Source organism: Rhineura floridana, chromosome 1 (assembly GCF_030035675.1).
Source record: "Rhineura floridana isolate rRhiFlo1 chromosome 1, rRhiFlo1.hap2, whole genome shotgun sequence".
NCBI lineage: Eukaryota > Metazoa > Chordata > Lepidosauria > Squamata > Rhineuridae > Rhineura > Rhineura floridana.
Genome location: NC_084480.1, coordinates 91,591,041 through 91,617,360, shown reverse-complemented (window position 1 = coordinate 91,617,360; position 26,320 = coordinate 91,591,041). Strand labels below are relative to the sequence as shown.

The following is a 26,320-nucleotide window of genomic DNA, read 5'->3' as shown; positions in this document are numbered from 1 at the left end:
GTAGGCATAGCCGGATGAGCCCTGGTAGGTCAGCGGGGGGGGGAGGTCCTGGCCAACTCATCCAGGATTTCAGCATTTAATCCACTCCGGTACATAAACATCAGGGCGGCGTCATTGTAACCAGTTTCCTGGGACAGAATTTTAAAAGCGTTAGTGTACTCGGAAACAGTCCCTTTAGCTTGCTTCAGAGCGCCTAGTTGCCGCGCTACTGTTTCAGCTCTTTGCGGGTCTTGGAACATCTCGGTCATCTCCTGTATAAATCCTCTGTACCTTCTTAAGACAGTATCTTTTCTCACGAGATACGGAGTCACCCATTTTGCAGCTTCTCCCTCCAGGAGGCTAATCACGAAGGCCACGTTAGCCCCATCGTCTGGAAACTCCATGTGCCTGACATCCAGATATAACTCACATTGAGCCATGAAAGTTGCCAACTGATCACTTTGTCCCGCATATTTTGGGGGCAATCCAATGGGAACCTTTACTGCGGCAGCTGGAGGGGCTGTTTGCATCTGGTCTATCGTGGCCTTCAAGGTTTGATTATCCGTCTTCAGCGCCTTGACTGCTGCTAGCAGGGCTTGGACATCCGTCTGCAATTCAGCTACCTTAGTCCTCAAGAGTTTCACTTCTTCCGTCTCAGAAGTGGGGTTCGTCCCCCCCGCTGCTCCCTTTGACATCTTGTCCCAGTCAAGTGAAGAGAGCATTGAGGCTGATTTAGGTGACTCTGTCAAGCTGTCAGGCCCAGGATGCGACTCAGGAACCAGACCAGAGGTTGTAGTTAATTCGTGTTTTATTAGAGTAATGTCCAACAAAGACTGTGCTTTCTCATGAAGCAATACAGGGATACAGGTCCTGCGACATTGGGAGAAAGTTGACAGAGCAAGGGGCTGCTTCCCGCCTGTTCTTTAAGAAGGGGCTAAATGGGCGCACAACCTTTCGCTCCTCCTTAACTCCCCCTCAGGTACTGCCCGCCTTCCCCCCCTTCTCTCCTGTCTTTTCAACCGTCTGCGTGTGCGTGGTGAGGGGGGAGGCATCACCTCCTCCTCTTCTGAAGTGTCCGATTCCCCTATGGGTGATAAAGGAGGAGCTGAGGGTAAACCATCTCTCCGCCTTTCTGTTGTGATCAGCCCTCCCTCTTGCTCTGAGCTGCGGAGAAGGGAGGGCCTGGGAATGTCTGGGGGGGATTCTAAAACTTCAAGGCTCTCAGGCTCCCCATTGCTAGGCGACCCTATCTCTGGCATGTCCTCTGTTTTGGCTTCGCTCCACAGAGGGTAAGTTCCTCCCTCCTCCCTCTGCCAGCCATTTGAATCCTCTTCTGACAACCCCCCAGGAGCCCAGCTCATCCTCCCGACAGGGGCACAAGGAAAAATATATGTGGTAACCAGACAACAACTTGGCAGAGAAACAGAAGCCATGTTAAAAGAGGCTGAAGGAAACAGGGTGGAACCTGTTTTCGAGCCTACGGTCACCATAGCAACCCCTGGAAGGCCTGCTGAAAGAAACAACTTGTATCAAATGGTCGCTAGACAAGAAGCAGAGCAGTTCAGGGAAAAACTGAATAGGGATACAAGTTTAAAGCAAATAAAGGAGTGAGCCCTGACACAAAAGATTCCCTTTACTGACAAGCTGAGGAATCAAATTGTGTGTGAGAATGGGATTTTATATAGACTGTGGATGCCTGCTGAGAGAAAGGATGAATGTGAACCAGCGAAGCAATTGATAGTACCTAGCAAATACAGAACCAGATTGCTAGAGGTAGCCCACGATGTCCCATGTGCAGGACATCTGGGAATAAAAAAGACCAAGAGGAGATTGGCGGCACACTATTATTGGCCAAATATCTCCAAAGATGTAAAACAACATTGTCTATCTTGTGGTATATGCCAAAAGGTGGGAAAAAGTGGAGTAAAGACTAAGGCACCCTTAAAGCCCCTTCCTATAATTGGACAACCCTTTTATAGAGTGGGAATAGATTTGGTGGGCCCTTTTTCCAAACCCACAAGGCATGGCAGGAAATATCTATTGGTGGTGGTGGATTTTGCCACCAGGTACCCAGACGCGGAAGCATTAAGATCCATAGAAGCCCCTGTAGTGGCAGAGGCTTTGTTAAAAATCTTTATGAGGCTTGGTTTCCCTCATGAAGTGCTGACAGATCAAGGCAGTGTATTCATGGGAGAAGTGATGCAATGTATGTGGAAGTGTTGTGGTCTAAAACATCTACAGACCACCACTTACCATCCAGCCACTAACGGATTGACTGAGAGATTTAATGGGGTTCTGAAGGGCATGATAAGAAGTTATGTTCAAGATCACCCACAAGACTGGGATGAACGTTTGGGGTGCTTCTTATTTGCATACAGAGAAGTCCCTCAGGAGTCAACAGGCTTCTCACCCTTTGAACTGATGTTCACTAGAAAAGTGAGGGGACCTTTGGAACTGTTAAAAAATTCATGGGAAGGAACCCTGGGAGAGTACAAACCATCTGTAGTTGATTTTGTATTAGACTTTCGCAGCAAATTAACATCGATGATGGAAGCTGTACAAAAGAATTTGAGTCAAGCTCAGGAGAAGCGAAGTTACTGGTATGACAGAACAGCCAGGGAACGTGTGTATGATGTGGGAGATATGGTTATGGCATTCATACCCAGGAAACATGATAAATTACAGGCTAACTGGGAGGGACCATATACCATAAGAGAAAAGCTTGACACAGTGACGTATGTAATTACCACAGTATTAGAGGCATTAAGAAAAGCAGGCCTCACAATAAAAGCTAAGAAATGCCAGTTTGGGCTGAAGGAAGTAATCTATTTAGGACATAAGGTGGGGAGTGGGAAAATCACCCCCTTATGGAGCAAAGTGGAGGCAATACAATCATGGCCTATCCCCTTAACTAAAAATCAAGTTAGGGCATTTCTAGGTGTGGCTGGTTTTTATAGAAAGTTTGTGAAAGATTTTGGGGAAATAGCAACCCCCTTGCATGAGTTGACAAAGAAAAAGTGCTCTGAGCGTGTGGTATGGACGGATGAATGTCAGAAGGCTTTTGATCTGCTGAAGCAAGCCTTGTGCCAAGGACCTATATTAATAGCACCAGACTATGAGCAACCATTCATCGTGGCTACGGATGCGTTGGACCTCACGCTGGGAGTCGTCTTGCTGCAGGAGAGAGAAGGCACCAGACATCCAGTGGCGTATCTGAGTCGCAAGCTGACGCCGAGGGAGAAAAACTATTCGTCGGTCCAAAAGGAGTGCCTAGCGGTCGTGTGGGGACTGAACAAGTTGCGCCCATACGTGTGGGGACGAAGATTTACGGTGACGACGGATCATCGGGCCTTGTTATGGTTGCAGACTATGAAAAACCATAACTCTATGATGCAGAGGTGGTCCTGGGCCCTACAGGACTATCAAGTGGACTTCCAGTTCATCAAAGGCAAGGACAATGTATTGGCCGATGGACTTTCAAGGCAAGTGGCCGGGACTGCAGTGACGTGACCCAGACAGAGGAACAAAAAAGACATTTTCCCCATAGAGACTTGTTTTACTTGTTAACGCGACGTATAAATCCTAGAGCAGGAATAATACTCTGCCGTTATTTTTAAGGGGGGGGGAATGTGATGTTCCTGTATTAATGTATATACGGTAAGTGCTGTTTGTATAGAAGATACATGGTAAGTGGAATGAAAGAGGAGGGGGTAGTAAATGAGCAGTAGAATGCTGGATGATTGGCTGAGTGTTTGAATGGCTGGGAGTATAAATGGAAGAATGACAGTTGAATCTGGGTGGAGAATCTGTGGTGAATCTGGATGGACGTTAGTGGGTTGTTTGAGAGGTGTTAGGTGGACGTTGGTGGGTTTTAGAGGTGTTTGAGAGGTGTTTGGAGCTGGGTGTTTGGAGGTGGATGTGGGGAGAGTGTGGAGTTCGGATTAATACTAAGACAAGTATCATAGGAATAGATGAAACCATATGCTTATGTGCCTTTATAAAGTAATCTTGTTATTTCTAATATTTAATAAACACTATTTTGGTTTACCGGAGGCCTGATCCTTGGCTGGGGAATATACAGACCAGAGAGGAGGGCAAGGTACTTACCAAGGCTGAAGGGAAACTGTAACAATTGGTGGCAGCGGTGAAGGGAAGAATATAACACCACAAGTATCCAGAGCAACCCAGAATTATATGCATTCTATATAGATCAAAGGGATTGGGACAGCTTAAGCACGCAGTCACAGAGGTAACCTGATTGAGAGAGACTCAGGCAGAGTCTCTGGGAATACTGGTTATAGGACGTGACTGGTGGTGCTGCCTAGCAGGGGGATCTAGTGAGGTCTGTGCTAGAGCTGAGAGAGAAACCATAAAAAAGGACAGTCTGGACTGGTGGAGTCCCTGGTGGTGCCTAGTGACAGGCAGTAGCCATGAGCAGGTAGGAACCTGACAGGGAGAGCCAGGGAAGGGCGTCACACTTGTCCCCAAAGCAGCCAGGTGTTGCCTCGTGGCGGCTGCCACCACCTTAACACCTTATGCACCCCTTTCCCTATCATAGTCTTCCATTCATCTTGTAGCTTTTCCCATTCATCTTGCACCTCTTTTTCCCCACACCCCCATACCCATACCCCTGATTTTCCTGCTTACCCCATAACCTCTCGCTTTCTCTTTACACCCTTACACTCCAAATACCTCAAAATATGTTCTTTTTATCTCATAGTCATACTCACCAGCCACTCCTGCTCCCTATCTCTCCTTTTTCCTTCATCCCAGCCATACCCCATAGCCCCATTTTTCTCACTCACTCACTCACTCACTCACTCACTCACTCACCAGCCTCTCCCACTCCCATATCCATCCCTTTCTTCTCATGTCCCATGCCCCCATTTTCATTTCTATCTGTCTCTATCTCTATCTCACCAATCTATCATCCCTCCTCCCCCTCCATTTTCCTGTACCCCAATTCCTCCTCTCCCATGTAATTTTTCTTTCTCTGTCACCAGCCCCTCCTGATTCAGACCCACACTTTCTTTCTCTCTCCATCCCCTCCTCCAACCCCAATCCTCCTGTTCCGTGTTTCCCCAACACCTCTCTCTTTTTCCTCACCTCCATGCCCTTCCCCCCTTCTGTCCCACCATCTCTCACAGACCCCTCTAGTGTTGTCCTTCACTGCATGCCCTTCCCTAGTGGGAGCTGCTACCATCACTCTTGCTGCACTTGGTGGGCTTTAGGAGTTGCCAGTGTGTGGCAGGTCTCTGAAGAGTGAAAAGAGAGGTGAGAAGGAGGGAGGCTTTTGTTGCACACCGGAGGAGGCACTGCTGCTGCCTTGCACAGCTCGAGTGAGTGAGTGATGTGAGGTGATGGGTGGTCACTAATGTCATGTGAGGTAGCAGGGGCAGCAACAGATGTGCCTCTTCCTTCTCAGGTGTTCAAGTGAAAGCCTCCCTACTGCCCACCCATCCTTACCCGCCATGCCCACTGGCAATTCCTGCAGGAGAAGAAAGAGGAGCCACTTCTGCTGCTGCTTTCTGGCATGAGTGAGCAAATGTCCATACTTATTGCCTCACATAACTCACTTGCTCAGGTTGCACCAGCCAGCACTGGCAGGCCCCCTCAGTAACTAAGATGGGTGGTGGGAAGAGGTGACCAGATCCAATGCTGCTGGTGGCAAGGGGCCCCTGTGAGCCCATGGGCCCTTGGCCAGTGCCCACCCTGGCCACCTGCTAGAACCAGGCCTGCAGAGACAGGTCCTGTTTGCCAGCTTATAACCTACACAGAGTAGATGTCCTGTACACGCATGGGCAAATAAAGATATATGCAGTCTGTGTGGACGTGATGTAGGGCTGCAGATGAAAAGGGACATCCAGTGCATTTGTGCATTAAAGAAAATCTGAATGAGACACTTCTAAAATCAAGTCAATAGCAAGAGTGTAAGCAATGAGGACAAGCACAGCCCATGCTGGGCACACATTTTTTCAAAAGGTTAAACTCTAACTCAGCCTTTCCCAACAGGTGTGCCTCCAGATGTTGTTGGACCACAACTCCCATCAGCCTCATCTGGAGGCACACTGGTTGGGAAAGGCTGCTCTAACCTCTAACCACACCTCCTTTCCACAGGCCCCTCATTGCATCATATTCTCCTTGAGTGTGTTTGCCTGGTTGGAATGTGCTCTTGAACTCACATTGTGACTCTTGCTTGCTAGGATGAAGGATGGAGCAGGGTGTGTGAGTGTGTATAAAAACTAGTGTATTGTACAAAGGTAAAATTTACATTCATTGTTCTGTCACTTTTGCCTCTGGCCCTGCTTACCACAGGCACATGGGCCCAGGAAGATTGCCCAAAAGGAAATGCAGTCCTTTGGCTAAAAAAGATTCCCCATCTCTGGGTTGGAGCAAGGAGCATCCCCTCTCCTTCTGCATGGCAAAGATGAAGCTGGATTTCCAATGTCATTGCATGTATGTGTTAGTGTGTGTGTGTGTAAGAGTCTCTCTCTGTGTGTAGGGGGAATATTCTTAGGGGGCTTGGAATTTGCCTTCCATTGTCCAGTGAAAGCTCTAGGATTGGCTAGACTTCAATAAACTGCAATGCAATCTCTCTCTTTCACACACACAGCATCCACTTTAAGGAGGAAAAAACATGATTTTAACAGAATGTATATTCTTTTAAAGCTAAGTATTTACTTAGTTACTACACAGCATAAGAGCCTCTTTATCTTTAAAGAGAAATCTGAACCTCTTGGTTTGGATTTCCTTTGCAAAATTAGATAGGAATCCCTCTACTGATCATTGAAAGAAGCTCTAGTGATTCTAACAGTTTGCTAGCTCAGGAAGTGTCAGGACTTCATGCTATATGACAGTCTGGCTATTACTGACACCATTAAGCACTGAGGAGGTTTGGGGGGAAATCTATAATAGCATCAAGATAATCTGTTCTGCCTTATCAAGGATCCAGAATAGAATGCTTTAATTCACAGTCTATTGACCATTTACATCCCTTTTTTAAAAAAATCTCATCTGATTTCTGAAAGCTATCAGCAGGAAGAAAGGACTCAGTTAAATACTGCCACATAGGGAAGTTAACACATACTTTAAAAGAATAGGCATAACCTATGAAACAAAACAAAATTGAATCACACTTTCTAAAAGGTGTAGTAGGTTACATATGCAAAATGCTACCAGGAAATCCTAGACTGGCCATTACTTGAAAACTTACAAAGTTGTGTGTAGTAGACACACAAGCAAGTACACACACATTTACCAACACCACTTCCTGATCCCAATTATAGGCCATCTTCAAATTCATAATATTTCAGTTAATACTGATAATTATAAGTTACCCTCTAACAGACTGTTACCAGAGGAAGTCTACTGCACCAATGGACTGTTCATTCATCTGTAACAAACAGATACCTGCAGTATCTTAAAAACTGACTAATGAATTGATGCATGAGTTCATTGATTTCATAAATGAGAGCCAACATTATCAAGTGCATGGTAGACAGTTTAAAAAGTTGGATCTGTGTTTGGATCTGTGTTTGAAAAGAAGACCAGCAATTATTTTAACCTTTAATTCCTGTTATTGACCCCCATTCTGATAAGGATCCAGAGATAACTGAGTGTAGTAAAGTTTAGATGTTTTGAGATCTATGTATCAATCTATGGACAGGCATATTCAAGTGGCTGCCGTCTATACATGCGGGAGGAACAATTTTACAAAAGAACACATTTTAGTTGAATAGACACAATACATGCTTAACAAGATATAAACATTTGAAATCGATTCATATATGGAAAACAAATGCACCCCCCCCACACACACACACATTTAATTTTTGGAGTACATAGCGTTGCTGCCAGAATCAAATGAAGCTACTATTTATGTGAACTGTTATCTCCATATGAACTTGGTGATGTCCAGAATTCCAATGATGGCTCAAAAAAAGCTCTACTACCTTTATAGATGTATTGCTGATTGAAATGTCAAAGGAGATCAAAATGTTCCCTCATTTCCCGTATGCCATTTCAATTTATTTATTTATTATTTGATTTATATCCCACCCTTCCTCCCAGCAGGAGCCCAGGGCGGCAAATATGCCTGTTGTTTGTAACCCACAAATGAATCCTGGTGGCTGGTGATGTAATACATCAAAGGATGTGCAGGTAAGTGAGCCTTGATAGTGTGGCTGATACCACAGTGAATTAACTGCACAGAAAAAGCAGAGAGCCACAAAACTGCTTAGAAGAATATCTGTGGCATGCCAACCCCACTGTGTTCATTCTTTTGTACATAATGCTATAAAAGGAATGTGCATAATAGTTAAAAAATTATGTATCCCATATGTTCTAACTAGTAGTGTCCACTTTAAATCAAATGAGATGAATGGCATGATGATATTACATCTACAAACTGGTTGCTTCCGGTGCATTTGATAATCCAGCCCAAATGGGTATCATTAACGTGTATTAATAGGAAATATCATCTGTCTTATTAAAAACTCCAATTACTTCTCGAAACACCTTGCCAGAATGAGTTTTGCTCAATGATTCAACACCCCTCTATTCCTAATGTCTGTTGCATTATACCTTCACACAACTTGCTGTGTGGGTTTAGAGGAACTGACTCAATTTTCCTGTTGCATTAAGATTGAAGGGATCCACCTGTTAAATAAATTAGGACTCACAAAGGATGACAATGGTTTCATGCAGCAGCTGACTTTTTTGTGTTTACTTGTGTAAGGCAGGGCTGGGGAATTGGTTCTCCAGATGTGGTTGGGCTTCAACTCCCATCAGCCCCAGCTGACCTGACCAATGGTCAGGGATGATAGGAATTGCCGTTCAACATCATACGGAGGGCAACAGATTCCCTAGTCCTGACCTAAGGGATGGGGATTGGGGAACCTATGATTTCCAGATGTTGTTCAACTTCATCTCTCTTTAGCTTTATTCATTGGTCATCTTGGTCATTGGTCATCTTGGCTGGGACTTATGGGAACTGAAGTCCAATAACATCTGGAGGGCTACAGGTTACACATCCCTGCTTTACACAAGTTATTGGATAATACCAAAACCAAACACAAATACATTGGTTGAAATAATACAACCAATGTTATTAGAACAGTTGTATTTTTGAAAAGCTCTGGGCGATGTGTTATTAACAAAATGTCCATGAGTGAAGAATATACTTTGCTCAACAAATATTCAGAATAATATTTAGCATTTGCACACATACTGTGTCTAATCTAATTGTTTCTCAAGGACACATATGTAAATGTGCTTAATTGCAAAAAGATTTGTAACAGAAACAAGCAGAAATTCTAGCTGGTAGAAACAAGCCATATCTTATTTCTGAGTAGAACCAAGTAATGAGATATACTTAATAAAAAAAGTAATTAGTAGACCTGATTCCCAGCTACACAGACTTTTAACTTTTTTATCCCTTATGATTTAAACCCTTAAGGTAACTTCCATCATTGCTCTATTATATAGGTATGCTATTTAATTCATAATTCTGTAGTTACTAATTTAAAACTACTTAAAATGTCAAAAGTTTCTAGGCTTCAATCACATTTCAAATTATTGTACTGATGGTACTCATTAACTGGAATATAAACAGTATCATTTCCCCCCCTCCAGTCTATGCTCCTCTTTTGCTAGTGAACCATAACCAAAATACACTGTAGGTAATAAATATAGTCTTTCAAATCCACTTCTGCTCTTATGGAAATCAGATTCCAGTGGAGTCAGAACTGTGTCCATAGAATCATTCTTTATCAAACCTTTCTCTCTAATTATATACCTCATCTCTCTTATCCTTTTACCCAGATATGCCTACATCATTCAGCCTGTGTTCCATCATGTTTTCTGCATATAGAAAAGATACTTGCCCTGCTATCAAAAAGAAGAGGAAAACAGAAGATGCTGCCATTAAAAGTCTAAAAATTTATTTTAGAACAGAATCTAGTTGGCATCCAAATCAGTACAGCCAGTGTGGACAGGATTATAAATTACTGCCTTTATGTTCTGAACCAGAGGTATCCAAGTGGGAAATGGCATGGAGAAGCCAGTTGCATCCCCCCCCCTTTTTTTACAATATGTGCTGCCTTCAAACTACAATGCAAGTGCTGCTAATTCCCCTTCAGGGTGGAGCTATGGGATAGAATTTGGGATCGACTTGCACATCTGTTCATTCATATGTCTGTTCCTTCCATTTCTGCATTAATCTACAATTCTTAAAAAAAAATCTGGACAAAAATGTGTATTTAAGTAAGTATGTTTAAAACCTATTTTCCCATCAAAATACACATTTCTGACTGTATACTGTAGCCAGTGTGGATTTTTCACATTCCAGAATGTTAAATTGAAAATACCCCCATGCCATTCTGATACTTCCCATAAGCTCATTTCAAAACAAAAACTTACAAAATTTATAGCCCTGAACTTGCTTAACAACCCTCTACATTTTCATGATGATACACAAAGCAGTCCTAGGAATTGAAAGTTCAAAGTGTAAAAAGAAAGAAAAAAAACCAGACCCCTGTTCAACTTTTTTTCTGTCAGACTTCTCATGAAATTAATTAAAAATCAGCCATAATCACAGAATACCTGTAATCCTATTACTGACCTTGCCCCATACTCTGACCTTCATCTTCTGCAGTTTAAAAGTTAAAAAAAAATGCCTGGCTGATTTTTAAATAATTTAAGAAATTTAACATTAAAGTCAAGGATAGGCCCAGGCATGCAGGTAAGAACCGACTGTCAGTGTTCTAAAAGCCAGACTAACAGTTGCTGGGTTTGCCTAATCAGGGGGGCACACCCACACCAGACCTTTATTTCACTTTATACAGTCATGACTTCTCCCAAAGAATCCTGGGAAGTGTACTTTGTGACGGGTGCTGAGAGGAGACTCCAGTTCCCCTGACAGAGCTCCAATGGCCAGAGTGGTTTAACAGACACTCTGACTGAAGCTCTGTAAGGGGAACAAGGTGTTTCCTACCAACTTTCAGCATCCTTCACTAACTACACTTTCCAGGTTGCTTTGGGAGAAACCATAACTGTCCAAAGTGGAATAAAGGTCTGGTGTGAATGTGGCCAGGGACAGCTTTGATTTAAATTTGGGTGGGAAACTACATGTGCCTGCTGTAGAATAAAAAGGTGCGGGAAATGCTGAAAAAAATGATGCTATGTTTTCCTTTTGGAAACGAAAGGGGCTTCCCCTCTGCCCAGTGCCCACCCATCCAATCTCCTCCCCTCCCCCTTCCTCCATCTTCCCCACTCCCTGCCCGTCCCCCAGGTCAGTTTCATGTATCCTAAGCATGACTGCACAGGAGTAAATCCCACTGAACTCAAAAAGCATGCAAATGATCAAACTTGCCCTACCGTCCCTGCTATCCCCTCCCTCTTGTCCCATCCCTCCCCCTTCTTTTGCCCCTCCCCATCCCATTCCATTCCCCTCTCCCTTCCTTCCTCCTTCCCTCTCCTCTCCCCTCCCCCTCCTCCACCCCATGGTCAGTTTTACATATCCTAACCATGATTGCATGGGAGTAAATCCCACTGAACTCATTAAGAATGGAAATGATCAGGCCTACCTTTCTCCTCCATCCTCTCCTCTCTCCTGTCCCCCTCCCCTTCCCCCATGGTCAGTTTTACCTATCTTAAGCATGATTCCACAGGAATAAATCCCATTGAACTCAATAAGCATGCAAATCATCAAACCTGCCCTTCCCTCCTCCTCCTCCTCCCTCCCATCACCTCCTTTTTGCCCCTTCCCTCCCCTTCCTTTGCCCCTCTCCCTCCCCTTACAATCCCCTCCTTCTCTCTCCTCCTCCTTCTGCTCCTCTCCCCCATTCCTCCTTCCCTCTCCTCTCCCCTCCCCCCTCCTCCCCCAGGTCAATTTCAGCCATCCTAAGCATGATTGCACAGGAGTAAATCTCACTGAATTCAATAACAATGCAAATGATCAAACCTGCCCCTCCTTCTCTCCTCTCCCTCCTGCCTGCTCCCATTCCCCTCCTTCCCTCTGCCCTTCCTCCCCTCCCTTCTTCTCCCCTCCCCATCCCTTGTGCTCAATTTTACCTATCCTAAGCATGAGTGCAGGGGAGTAAATCCCATTGAACACAATAAGCATGCAAATGATCAATACATTTTCAGCAAACTTGCACAGGATCCTATTCCTTGCCTCCTGGATTAAAAAGCAGAGAAATTCACTAAAGGCAAAAAAAAAACACCTTATGGTTTAAGAACATAACTATAGCCAACTGATATTTCTTTCAAAATTTGAAAAGCAGGGAACCTGGGCAGCTATAATGAATGCACAAGGGGAACAGGAGACCTGACCTCCTCTCTGAGATATTGTACTGCCCTACACATTTGTAAAAATGCAAACACAATTTGGGTTGGTCTTTCACAGTCCAATCCACTTCCTGTGCACCTTGGAAGAATTTGGTAACATGTGCCTCTAAGCACAGGGAGGAAGCAACAATATTAAGACAGTTGATATAGTTCAGATAGTCACTTTAAATATGTTTGATTTAGTTTGCAATTTTAGTGTTTCCTATAGTAAATCATTTTATTTTGCTTTTGTTTCTGTGAATATGTGAAGTAAAGCAACACTTTGCAACACTAAAAAAAACTCCAAAAACAATTGTGGAATAATGGTACTGACTATTCTGCAGAATAGTTTCCAATGGACATGAGGAGTGTCTCAGTTTGCACGAGAGAAAACAGTGGGAGGTGAAATATATTCTAGCAAAATTCTAGTGCTCTATGTTTTTAATTGACCCTGCCCACCTTGCCTTAAGTGGAGTCATTTAAACATAGCAGGCTGAAAACATGCATCTTGGGCAGGCCAAGTTTGTTTTTTTTCCAACAGATTCATTGCTGAAGCAGCAAGATACTGTAATCAGTCTGATTTTACATCAAACTGCAGTTTCAGATTCAACTGAATGCACTCAAAATAGAAATAGAACATAACCTGCAGTTTGAAACACAAAAGGCTGTCTTCACCATCATATGATATTGACCAATAAAAAGGCTTCAAAATTAATAAAATTAAATTTGACAGATTTCTAGAATGAATAGTGAGGGGAATATAATTTTCTAGGTTAAATTCTCTGCAGAACATAAGAAGAGCCTGCTACCCATCTAGTCCAGCATCCTTTTCTCACAGTGGCCAACCAGGTGCCTGGGGGAAGCCCACAAGCAGGACCCGAGTGCAAGAACACTCTCCCCTCCTGAGGCTTCTGGCAACTGGTTTTCAGAAGCATGCTGCCTCTGATTAGGGTGGCAGAGCACAGCCATCACGGCTAGTAGCCATTGATAGCCCTGTCCTCCATGAATTTGTGGAATCTTCTTTTAAAGCCATCCAAGCTGGTGGCCATTACTGCGTCTTGTGGGAGTACTGCATCTTGTGGGAGAAACAGTAGTAACACAGGAAAGAAGCAGAGTAAGAACACCAACAAACATACAAGAATGTAATTATCTATCTTTGGAGATGGCAGGTGTTGCCACCACTCAACATATGCTCAGAGGCACATGTTACCAAATTCTTCCAAGCTACACAGGGAGTGGATTGGACTATGAAAGACCAATCCAAATTGTGTTTGCGTTTTTACAAAGTGGTAGGGCAGTACAATATCTCAGAGAGGAGGTCAGGTCTCCTGCTCCCCTGGTGCATTCACTATAGCTGCCCAATTTCCCTGCTTTTTAAAGTTTGATCGATATATCTGTTAGCTACAGGTATGTTCTTAAACAGCCAGCGTTTTTTGCCTATTAGTGAATATATATATTTGGCAGAACATTTGGGAAATGTGAGATCCACTGGAAAACTCCATTTCATAGTCCAAGAGAAGTGGATCAGCTTATGTCATGTTGGAATACACAAAGAGTTTATTCCTTTTGGGGCACCTATAGTTGGGGCGAAGCAGCAGGAAGTGCAACCCGATCTACATCTTCAGGGGACAGCATGGACTCAGTTGTTTGCCCTTCATGGGGCCTAGGAAGGATTTTTTCATGGTAGCTTGAATAGCCCAGGTACTTTTCCATTTCCTTGTGGTGTCTTTTCGTACACTGATTTGCCCTAAGCGGGTTGTTTTGATCCATTGAGTCCAATTATCAACAATTTCTCTGTTTATTATTTATCACAACTTTTGGCTGAACGGCCAGTGTGGACAAGGAAAAACATCAAGGTCAATAGGGAGAAAGAAGGTAACTTAGAGAGCTCGATGTCTGAAAAAGGAAGCCTGGTCTTCTTGTATGGGCTCCCCACATGATTTAGAACCTGGAAAATCAGGGTTCTTAATCACATAATGTCTTCATGAGTAGATAAGAATTTCCTCTGCAAAACTTCAGTGCATGGAGGGCTGTGGGGTTAGTTTTTGGAATGTGGCAGAGGATGTGGAACAAGGAGCATGTCCCTCTTTCACACCTAGTATGATTGAAATCCTCACTGAAGTTCTTGGTCAAATGAACTTATGGAGGAGTAGAAGTTGGCAAATGCTCTAATAAAAGCTTCACTACACACACATAATACATATACAACTCACACATAAGTGGGGAGATATTGGCTGCTATTTGTGGGGCTATGTTTCTTTATAGATTTTGGCAAGAAATTCTGCTATCACACAACTATACATTTGAGTCATATTGATATGTGGATAGCATTACCACCAAGTGGTCGTGTTGTGGTCACTAGTGTCTTATGGAAGAACATATGGCCACTTTTGCCCCCACACCTATAAAACCTTTACCCCAACGCCCATATACTGTTTTGTGAGTGGTAGGTTGGTTACATTGTTAAGGTCTTCGGAAGATGGATAAAGTCCATTGTGCATATTGAAGAGTTTAAACATCTATCTAGTTTGCAAATTTTGTTATTTAAAAAATCCTTATGAAAATTATTTGGCATTTTTGTTCAAATTTCTCCTAATAAACACATATTTGTATGCCATTTTGATTAATGTTCAAATTTTTGCAAGCAATTTCTCCTAATGTAATGTATTTTTGTATGTGATTTCCACTAATATGCACACTTGTTATGCACATGTGTTATGCACATTTCCCCCATATATATGTATTTTTGTACATTCTTTGGTTGGGGAACTGCATCACACAAAGGATGGCTATGAATTTGATAGATGCAGCTTTAAATGTAAACAGAATCAAATTTCCCCCCCATTCCTACTGCAGACAAGCATCTGCTAAAAGCAACACTGTGTCTCTAAACTTTCCATATGAGGAAAATCCTAGAGTGTGTATGTGGGGGGGGGAGGAGCTCCTTCATGATTAACAGATTGAGCTTAGAGGAAATGATTTTACCAACACTCTCCAATCCTGGGGAGGGGGCTTTTAGTTCTGAGAAAAAGCGAGTAAGAGGCAACATGATATTGGTGTATGAAATTATGCATGTTGTGGAGAAAATGGATAGAGAAAAGCTTTTCTGACTATCTTATTACATTAGAACATGCAGACATCCAAATGAAGATGAATTTTGGAAGATTCAGGACAGGCATAAGAATGTACTGCTTCATGCAGTGCATAGTTAAATTATGGAATTTGTTCTCACAAGAAGTAGTGATGATCATCAACTTGGATGGCTTCAAAAGAGGATTAGACAAATTCATGGAAGATAGGGCTAACTAGGGTCCATCTTCTTCCTCCACTGTTGGAGGCAACATGCCACTGAATGCTAGTTTCTGGAAATCACAAACGAGAAGAGTGCTGTTGCACTCAGGTCATGCTTTTGGCCTTCCCATATAGGCATCTGGAGGACAGGATACTGGATTACATGGACCAGCGACCTGATCTGGCAGGCTTTCCTTCTGTTCTTATCCTAATGTGTTGGCGGAGTGAGCAGCTTTGCAAAAGCAAAATGTATGTCTCGAGTTTAAAGAAAATGCTAGGATGGGGAAAGCACAGAGAGAGAGAGTTCTGCTGTGAATGACAGGTAAAGTTTTTATTCAGATTCAGAGGGAATGATTTTTCCTTAAAAGTGAATTTCTTCCCACCCCAAAATTAAATTTAAAAGTGCCTAGTGCAAAATCCCTTGGACCTATTTTTGTGCAATTTGGCAGTTTTCTTACACAGAAGCATCTCTCTTGTACTTGCAATTTTCAGACTAATTGCCCACAAAACACTTGAGGAGATTAAGTGTTTTGTTTTTTACCCACCACAAAACTGCAACACCTGCTGTTGCAGGAAAACGACTGCAGCTATCCTCCTGAAATGTGGTATGATTCACACCCTCAGAAGTTGTATCCTTGCCTGCAAATGTCATATAGTTCTATCCAAAAATATAAAAAGTTATAGACATTTCCTTCAAAGGTATCTTGTACAACAGCCCCTGGATCTTTTTGGCAGTAATTTAGCAGACTTTTTCTCCCCAAGAGGGGCTGATATGCCTGCAAATTTCATCCACTTCTGTCAAAAAGGAAAAAAAAGTTACTCTGTTTTGGACTAAGATGGGTTGCCTCCTGAAGTGCCAAATGAGGGTCCAAACTGAATTTTGTGGTCAGTGTACACCTCTAATATAGATTTAATATAATTTTATATTTGGTGGATGACTGTAGTCCAGTGTACAGGTAACATTTTCAAGTCTATGGAAGTTTTCTTCAAATAGTATAGATTTTAAAAAAATTCGATATATACTGCAGCTGCTTTACAAGTGACTGAAAAACATTTGCATTGCCAATAGTGGTCTAATTATAACCATTAAAATGTTTGTTGCTGATAGTGGTCTTTTTATTATGGTAGACTATTTTAATATGAAATCTAGATTATAAACAAATGTATAGCTATAGTGGGGGGGAGTACAAAACATATCTAGAAAAAAGAAGGATCCAGAAATGGGACATCAAGAATAACATACCAAGGTTTACCATGTTAAAAATATGTACATTACAAAGGCTTGCTTAAAAGCTGCATACTCAGAAATGGTCAGCTTTATGAGGGCCAAATTCTCATAGTCTGTTTCTTAGCAATCATGTGTAAGTGAAAATATTCTTAAGTACTGTTCAATAAAAACATAGATCCAGCGTATGGAAACTATGCTATAATCTGCAGGTGCAAACAAATAATTCAACAATTGCCCTCCTAGGTAATCCCACCCTAGATAATCCCAAAATTAGCAGTTTACGGCATCTGGTCATTTTTATGTTTGGTGGTATAATAAAAAAAGTATCCTCTTTAAGTAATTCATGGTATATTTAAACATCTCCAATGAAGTGCATTTACCTTAGTAGTCTTTGTTCATAGTTGTTTGTGGCATACTATAAAATGGATTATATGGACAATCTTAGGACCAATTGTATGGAGGTTTCTGCCTGAGCATCAAAGCTTTGGATAGAATGATAATCCTCAGTGCTACAGTTCAGTTATTCTCTCATTGTCACACTACTGTTGCTTTCCTTCAATTGTTCTGTGTTAGTTCACTGATAATTTCAACTCTCTGTTTAACTTTACCTATTTCCTCCTGTTAAATCTCTGACTAAGATGTTTTACTCCTCCAGCTATATTATTCTCAACCACTTCAAAGTCTCCATCTTACTTAAACAACTCCAGTCATTCTCTTGTGTTGTGCTTTTTACCTTTCTCAGGACACCTATGTGAGACAAAGTCCACCTTTTGTATGAAGCATTTGTCTTAAGCTCTTTGTCCCCAGGTGATGCATGGTTGGGCATCTTCTGAGGGTACAAACCCAAACACAGGGCCCACCGGCAAGGACTTCGTGGACCTGCCTAACCTGAACCCTATATGGCACTCTGTGAAGTGCCATGCAGCTCAATCACTTATTATAATTATATCATTATGCTATAATAATAATCCTCTTAATCACAAATAAATTGAGAACTTCACTTGGACTAACATACTTCTACAAGTTCAAGCAAGGCTACAGCAGAGAGATCAGTCAGTAAATTGCTACTGAACTATTACATATTTTTCAAATAAAATGAAGAGGATGAAATTAAGACCAAATAAAACAAGTTATATCATATTTCATTCACACTGAGTAAGACCCAACTTCCAGGAAAGATCCTCTTTTTCATCACTTGTTTTATTTAATACTAACCTAGGGCTAGAGATTGCATCGCTGAAATTGCAATCCTAAAACACATTGGGTTGTAGTCAACTAACATTTACTCAGAGTAGACTGAGTGAAATTAATGGATCTAAATTAGGCATGGTCATTAATTTCAGTGGGTTTACTCTGAGTAAAGGCTAGTTGAACACCACTCATTTACTAGATGGAACGGCAATTTTAACATAGTGGGTTGTATCTAATTGGGGATCCTCCTCTAACTAGGAATGGGCAAATCTATCAATTTCATTTTCTCCCAGTTCCTTGTTTTTCCAATTTTAAGTTGAGTTCTCCATATTTTCTCTTCAGGGTATGATTTATAAAAATGTCCTCATGAAAATTCATCATTTTACTGCAAATTTCTCCATATATATATAGCCCAATACACAGATTTTAACAAATCATATTTTCTTAATATTTATATTTTCCCTAATATAATATTTTTGAATGCTATTTTCACTAAAATATTCAATTGTATATACTTTATCTTAGTAGTATATACACATTACATGGCTGAAGAACTACACTGCAAATTTCAGAGAACTGAAAATTTCAAAGGATGGCTATGTTTCAGTTTGCATATTGTTTCAGAAAATGTCAGTTAGATGGATTCCCTTTTAAATGCAGATTGAATTAAATTTATCCTACCTCCATCCCTACCTCTGATGGAAGGATTTCATCCAGAGGAGTCTTCTGTCAGGGAAATAAGGATCAAGGTGATATTTGATGATTTCCCCTCTCCCATCTGCAGCTCCCACACACATCCCTACCTTTGGAACAGCATGAGAGGTGGTTTAAGAGTCTGCATGTGGAAAGGGGAATTTGCTGAAGATCACCTTGATCCCTGTTAATGGAACACTATGCTGTATCAAAGATAATCTGATACAAACCAGTGGGCCCTATTTCTGAGTAAACATGTATAGGATTGCATTGAACATTAAGGCTGCAATCCAAGATCCACTTATCTGGCTGGGAGTAACCCCAATTGAACTAATGCCACCCTGGGCTCCTCCTGGGAGGAAGGGCGGGATATAATAATAATAATAATATTAATAATAATAATAATGGTACTCTTTTGAGTCCTATACGTTTATAGGATTGTACTGTCAGTATAATGAGCATCCCCCTAATAGAATAATCTAGGACATTCTGCATCACACTGGCAAAAGAGTCCACTTGAAACACTAACAAGTTTACTAGACTAGAGTCCACTTCATCAGCTCTAGCTGACGAAAGCATATGCCACAATAAATCTGCCACAAAGGCTCTTTCTTGCTGCAACAAACTTCTATAATTGTAACAAGGTTTGTCAGCAGAAAAAAACCCTAGTTAACTTCTATCAGATTTGTTGGTTTGAAGCTCTAAATTATGCTGTGAACATACAGGGGCCAAGTTAAAACTTTCCTAAAAATTAAGCTTTCTTCTGTAGAAATAAAATATACTTTGCGTGAAAAATATGTACATAGGCAGTTCTGTTTCCGTACATTGATCAAATTAATTTGAAACATTTCAGTAACAGCTGACTTGATATGTGTATGAAGTTTAATTCAGTTTCATATAACCCTTGATATCTAGATAGTGTCAAAGGCAATGTCGCGTATATCAAAGTTTCATGTCACAGTTTTTAGTTCAGATGTAAGACCTGGCTAAAAACCTGGTATAGAATCATCTTCAAATAAAAAATTTGAAAAAGAAAACAAAAATGCCCTATACTGGCTCTAATAGCAAACATTTAGCGGATATTCCATATATACTTTTAATGTTTCAATGTGACCTTTCACAGTTTCATATTTGAAACATGCCGCTCTGGGCTCCTGCTGGGAGGAAGGGTGGGATATAAATCAAATAATTAATAAATAAATATTTATGAGTACATATTGTAAGTTGGGTACTTTTAAATTGTTTTGTAAGTTTGAATTCTTTCGGAAGAGATAACTTTTGGAGCTGAATGGCTTCCTTCCTTCCTTCATTTCTTTCTTTTTTTCCAGAAAAATGTAAATGTTCCCAAGGATAACAATTCCCATGTTTGACAACTCATCTATCAATAACCTTCAGGAAACAAATAAATTATGTGCCTTTCAAAATCTTAAATTTGGGCTTCATTAGATAAGGCTTACTAAATTCTGATGTCTTAAATCACAGTTACATCTTTTTTTCCAATGGTGGATTATCTGCTCAGTGTACATGCTGGAAAAGTTCAGAACAATGATATATATATGAACAAGGGCATAGAGACAAGAATGGACTGATTATATTCAGTTAAATATTGTTTGGTATAAGTAACAGATGAGATTTCAATTGATACAATTATGTCACAGTCAACAACTGTCAGTAAGAGAGATCTATTGGGTTGCATCTGTCTAAATCATACTCAGAGCAGACCTATTGAAATCAGTGGGCATCATTACCTTAAATAAATTGATTTCAGTAGTCTGCTCTGAGTGTGACTTAGGCAGATGTAACCTCTTATTTCCACAGAGGTTCTCCTACACATGGACAAGAATTACAAAAATAAGTTATAGTGGATCTCAAGATCTGGTGTTAGAGCACATTAAGGGAAAGGTATATTTGGTATTAGAAATCATAGAGACTCATTTCTCAGTGCCCTTAATACAGGAGATTGTTCAGGAAAACAAATAAGAGATTTCAGTACTTCATTCACATCCTTTCACATATTATTTGTTTATACACGTCCCAGGAGTAAGAGTTATATCCTAGCTCTTTAAGACTGCAGTCCTGTGCACACTTACTTGGGAGTAAGCCCCACTGAACAAAGTGGATCTTACATTTGTGTAACATTGTTGAAATACAGCTATAAATGCAAGAACAGTGCAGTATTTAATTTGGAGTGATGCTTTTGTATAAAGTGACTCTTGTATACAGGTAACTGTTGAAGCAATATGGAAGCCCAAGGCACACACACACACTTGTACTTCCTGACAAATTTTCAGTAAAGGTCACTAGGCTGCATATTCATCCATTATCAAAGAAAAGGCATGATATTAAAAGTATAATGTAACTTTGATGTGCAATGGAAACTTAAGGGGGAAGGAGGTGAAAACTGAGAAAACTGATATTAACAGAGAATGATGATGTGTGCAACCGATATAGTACTACTCAATCCAAGTCTTTGGAACAGGTAGGGATATATGCTTATATATCAAGATTATGTTGATTTGAAAATTACATCATTTGTTCCCTCTATAAAGCTGAATAAGCTCTTTGATTTTTGCATTCCTCTTCATGTCTGAAGAATGGCTATATTATTCATTCAATTGCAAAGGCATTATTGTTTCACATCTAATGATTGCATGAAAAGGGGTATCTTCCTAGCAATTTATAGATCAGTGTAACTCAGAATTGTGTTGTCTCAATGTGTCAGAAAGTAAAGACAGTAATCGTTGCACATATTTGATGTTTTTATCCATCATTATTTTGAGCTGAGAGTATGCTTGCTATATTTTTTTCCTCTGAGCACTGCTTCCTAAATTGTAAGAGTGACCTCTAGTGCTTTGCTGCTTTGTTATAGTTCCCCAAGTACTATTTGCTATAGATTTAGCATGTCGTACTGTAAGCATCTGATTTAATTCTGTGCATAGGACTAACTATTAATGTGAGATTCAATTATGATGGTCTTTTGAAAATGGATGAATTCATGAAGTGCACAGAGCAGAAAGATAAAGAAAATGTTTTTAAAAAACCAAATCTGGATAAATTGCAGTAAGCTGGCTGACAGGGAAAAGTTGTTATTCATGTTTAGGAGTAGTCTATGCACTTGAATGTCAAATAAGGTATCATGACTGAATGACAACAAAATATCAGTTTGGTCCTGCAGAGCAACTGTCTGTTTTATGATAGTATATTTCAATCCTAAACCTTTAAGCACAAAGCACTTGAATTACAGAACTTCCACTTTCCTCCTCTGTAGCTTAGATGTTCTGAAGGAGCTGTCCCCGCCAACTGTGGTATAATATTATTCATGAATTCCTACTACACCAAGCACTTGGTTCCTCCAACTATAGTCACAGCTTCTTACGCTGATTCACACACTGCACATGTGGTGCCTCCATTGAAATGCACATTTTAAAACCTGTAATGGAAGATGAGCTAAGTCATTTAGGCTGAAATCCCATACACACTTCCATGGGAATAAGCCCTGTTGAATACAAATAAACTTACTTCTGAGTAGACATGGATAGGATTGCAGTGTTAATGTACAATTAAGCCTATGGTTTAATGGAGCTTTTAGAACCCCTGAGATCAGTAATCAGGTATATAAAATTGAGCACAATCAAACATTTGTTTGTGATATGTTTTGTACATGCCAAATACAACCAGATCTGACTCAGTCTTGGAAACTATTTACCCCAAATCTATAATATATACTTGATTTGTAGGGTGATGAGGCTGCAATCCTAAACACACTTAACTAGGGAGCAATCCCCATTGAACAAGTAAGCATGTAGAGGATTGTGCTGAGACTCTTAAGTTGTAGAGCTGCACTAGGCTTTTCTTGCAGTTCTAACCTACTGGCTTTATTTTTAAAAACACATACAATAGCAACAACTTTGCATTCTACTGCATACATTCTGTTACCTGGTCACACATGAACATTACTCTCTGTGTAATCAGTGAACATCCCATAAAATCTCATTCTCAACATTTGCTCCTCAATTACATTTGCTGTGCACTTGTGTCCTACAGTACAGTACATCGGAGTTAATCTTAATTCAAGGATATACAGGCAGATATCTGCCTGCAAAATTATATATTGCTAAAAGCCAAGCTGATGCAGCAACAGAGAACATCGGCACGCCTCTAATCCCCATAAATGACTTAACTTCTTGAAAATTACTGTGCTGCTATATAGGAAACATTTTTTAAAAAACAGAGAAAAGGAAATAAAGACCATGCAGTTAATTAATGAAATGCAAATTATTTTGGAACCTGACTTAGTCTGTGCTCTGATTGCAGCCCGGTAAAAAAAGTAAATGATGAACATGGGAAATGACATTTTTCAGCTCCTGAAACATTTTCATCCTGCTGCTAAGATTTTCTTTCACCCCAGCAGCACTGATTTCTTTGAAGAACAACATTTCTATGTCTAGATCTCATTACAATAAGTCATAAGTTTTTCAGAACAATCTGGTCCAAGTTTAAAAATCTATTCATAATACTTACATTTGTTCCCTGCTACTAATATATTCCAGTGATGAAGAGGGACCAAAAAGAGCAGCTTGAAGAAGATCTCAGTGAAAGAATCCATGTTCTCATTGATTGAGGTACCCCAAAGTGCCAGAGTATTAGGAAACAGGCACAGCTGCTCTGCACTTCAGTCCTGTCCCTGCTTTCTCTGCTCTCCTTTCTCTTTCTCTGTCTCTTTCAGTGATTCCCAGTAGCCAAATAGCTCAGTCAAATGCACTCTGCATCTTCTCTCTCTCTCTCTCTCTCTCCGCCTCTCTCTCTCTCTCACACACACACACAAGATCTGTTCTCTCCCCCCAACAACAGCAATCCCCGAAGAGCAGCTGCAAGAATCTCTCCTCTAATTTCATAGAATCACTCAGAGCTAAACTGCTCGACTACCTTGTACAGTTTGGTTACTGAAGCTTCACATTCATAATGTGTCCCGGACACCCCTTGTGGTGACAGGTAGGAAATGTGAGTCTATGATGAAAGCTAGACAATAAAGAGAACAGCCTGCACATGTGTGCCAGTACAGCCTCCCTGCTGGATTATGACTACTGCCAATTCTTTATGGTCATGCAATGGGAGGAGGGAAATGGAATAAGAGCAAGACAAGAAAGAAGGGTGCTTTTAAAAAAATTGTTTCCATTATGACCCCTTCCATTCAAGTCTGTATTTAATGACAACTTTCAGCTGCTACATCATTTGCAAGAACGGAAGATGTTATAATTTAACACCAGAAATTGCTGTTGTGCAACAAAACTGTAGTTTGAATTTACATGCGCAATAAATCTTGCATTCAGCCATACATTCCAGCATTCATCTTCCAGTAATGCTGCAGAATATTCCCTTGATAGTATTTCTTTAGTAAGACATGGAGTGCCTAAATTCCAATGAATTGTAATCCCACAAATAAGTAATACACTACTTCAGAAGCTCGATCTTGCCATTTATTTTCCATACTCAGGGAGAGTATAGTCACAAGCCTAAAAGAGAGCAAACTGGGATGGTTTTGAACTAAAATAATGAATGTTAAAATTGCAGAGAGACGGGGAAAAGAGATATTGCATGGGATTTGGAGTTTTAAATTCTGTCAGAAGGAGTCTGCAAATCCAACTCAAACATGAATAAATGGCAAATGTGACAGTCATTAGACACAAAGATAGAACTGATTCCTATTTATAAGAAGTCATACCACCTTGGTGTCAACCATTAAGGTATCTTGTACTGCTAGGAAAGATAGTACTAGTTTTATTACTGCCATTGCTTATCTTTCTTATCTATAATTATTTCCAGATGTTTCCATTGTGTAAAACAACTTTAGAGTAAATTGAGACAATAAAGTAGCATAGATGAACCTCCCCCCCCCCAAAAAAAGAAATATGGATGAGGCTGGTTTCATATTGGATCCTAGAAAGCAGTGATGTTTCTTCATGAAAAATGCCCAGTGGCAACTGGTGACTCCATGAAAGTTCAGACTAAAACCTTGGTCAGATTCCACTGCCCGCTTAGAGCACTAGCTGCCATTGAGAATGTCTTTGTGTTTCAATAATACAGCTCTTCTTCAGGGGCCAAGAGTCTTCATATATGTTATTTTTGTACAGCAAAAGCAGCTCACTTAAGAACATACTATCTTTAGAGCTATTGCCAATTAGAGTTGTGGTCTCTGTTCCTCTGTTACTAAAGTTTTCAATCTCTCAACACGTAGATGACCCTTAGGGCCAATTTACTGATACACTAAAGGGCAAATCTGCTACAGTCAGAAGGTAGCAAGTATTTAATTTGAGTGACCCTTCTGCCTTAAAACTGAGAGAGAGAGAGAGATTGAGAGAGAGAGAGAGAGAGAGAGAGAGAGAGAGAGAGAGAGAGAGAATGATATCATCAATCTAACATGCACACATCAATGTATGGTAAATTGCCTGCTTCACACATTACATCATCTGCAGGCATATTTTGGTCCATTCGGCTCTACTGGGTGAGGATAGGTGTGGCTTTGGTTGAATGTGCATAGCTGTGTTGACAGCTACAGCAACCTCTAAAAACCTGGTGCCCTCCAACCATTCTGGACTATAAATCTGATCATCCCTGAACATTAGCCATGCTGAACATTCCCTAGGATCCCTAGGCTCATCGCAGAAAATATATTTTGATTAGAAATGGGATCCGCATTTCAGTGCTAGTTTGATTTTTGTTCCATTGAACTTCCTTCCAGTACCACTTTGTAAGGGATCAATGTCTGCTATTTGTGATAAATACCAATTTGGGTTTTTCCCCACAAAATTATTGATATTAATATTGATATTTTTAAAAATATCATTTTTCATAGAAAGAATAATCTAACAATTGGGCCTCCTCCTCTTAGGTTCAACAGCATCTTCACTGCTGCAACCTCAGCATCAGTCTCTTCCACACACCCCACTATTAGAATGAGCTTGGCTTGAGATGCTTCAGGCTTGGCCTTGGCCTTCTGTTGGTTTCTGACTCTGGAAGCCAACAATGAAGCAAAAAGAAGCTAAAGAGACAGCCATGTCTGTCTCTCCTTCTTGCCTTCCAAGCCTTTCCCTCCTCCCAGGAAAGAGCATCCTGTTAATGCTCATATTACCAGATTAGAGGTTGGTCATTTTGGCTCCCTACATCAGACAGAAGCAGTGCTGCCTGGGCCAGCTCCCAAAACAGGTGTATCTGTGCATTAATGAGGGAAAGGCTTGGAAGGCTGGAAGGAGAGACAGATGGGTCCTTCGTCTCTTTAGCTTCAGCAGTATCTCCCCCTCCATCATCAAGCAAGTAGCCATCTCACCTTGCCTTGTCCCCCTCCAGGGCCACACACAGGGAAAGGCTAGCAAAAAAGCCCCTCTTTTCTTCCCTTCCCACAGCAGCCTTGCTTGCCCTTCCCTGCCACCTACCAACCTAACAGACTGCTTGATGGGAGTAGTGAGGAGGAAGATGTGAGAATGCCCCTGCAAGCTGAGGGCATTACTGCAACATGACAACAATTTTGTATCTTTATTATTTAGAGAGACATGTTTATTTTGTAGGTTGATGTATTATATAATGATAATGAGCTTAAGAAATGCTAATAGATGA

At 40.9% G+C, this 26,320-nt stretch overlaps 1 protein-coding gene across 1 annotated transcript in view; it reads right to left on the bottom strand.

Annotated features, from left to right (window-relative positions):
* The window catches only part of CNTNAP4 (contactin associated protein family member 4), a 466,116-nt gene extending 442,801 nt beyond the window's left edge, over positions 1 to 23,315 (bottom strand). The window contains exon 1 of the mRNA XM_061626204.1: positions 23,231 to 23,315. Coding sequence (XP_061482188.1) covers positions 23,231 to 23,315 — 85 coding nt within the window. The remainder of the gene's footprint in view (positions 1 to 23,230) is intronic.
* Positions 23,316 to 26,320: the final 3,005 nt, after the last annotated feature.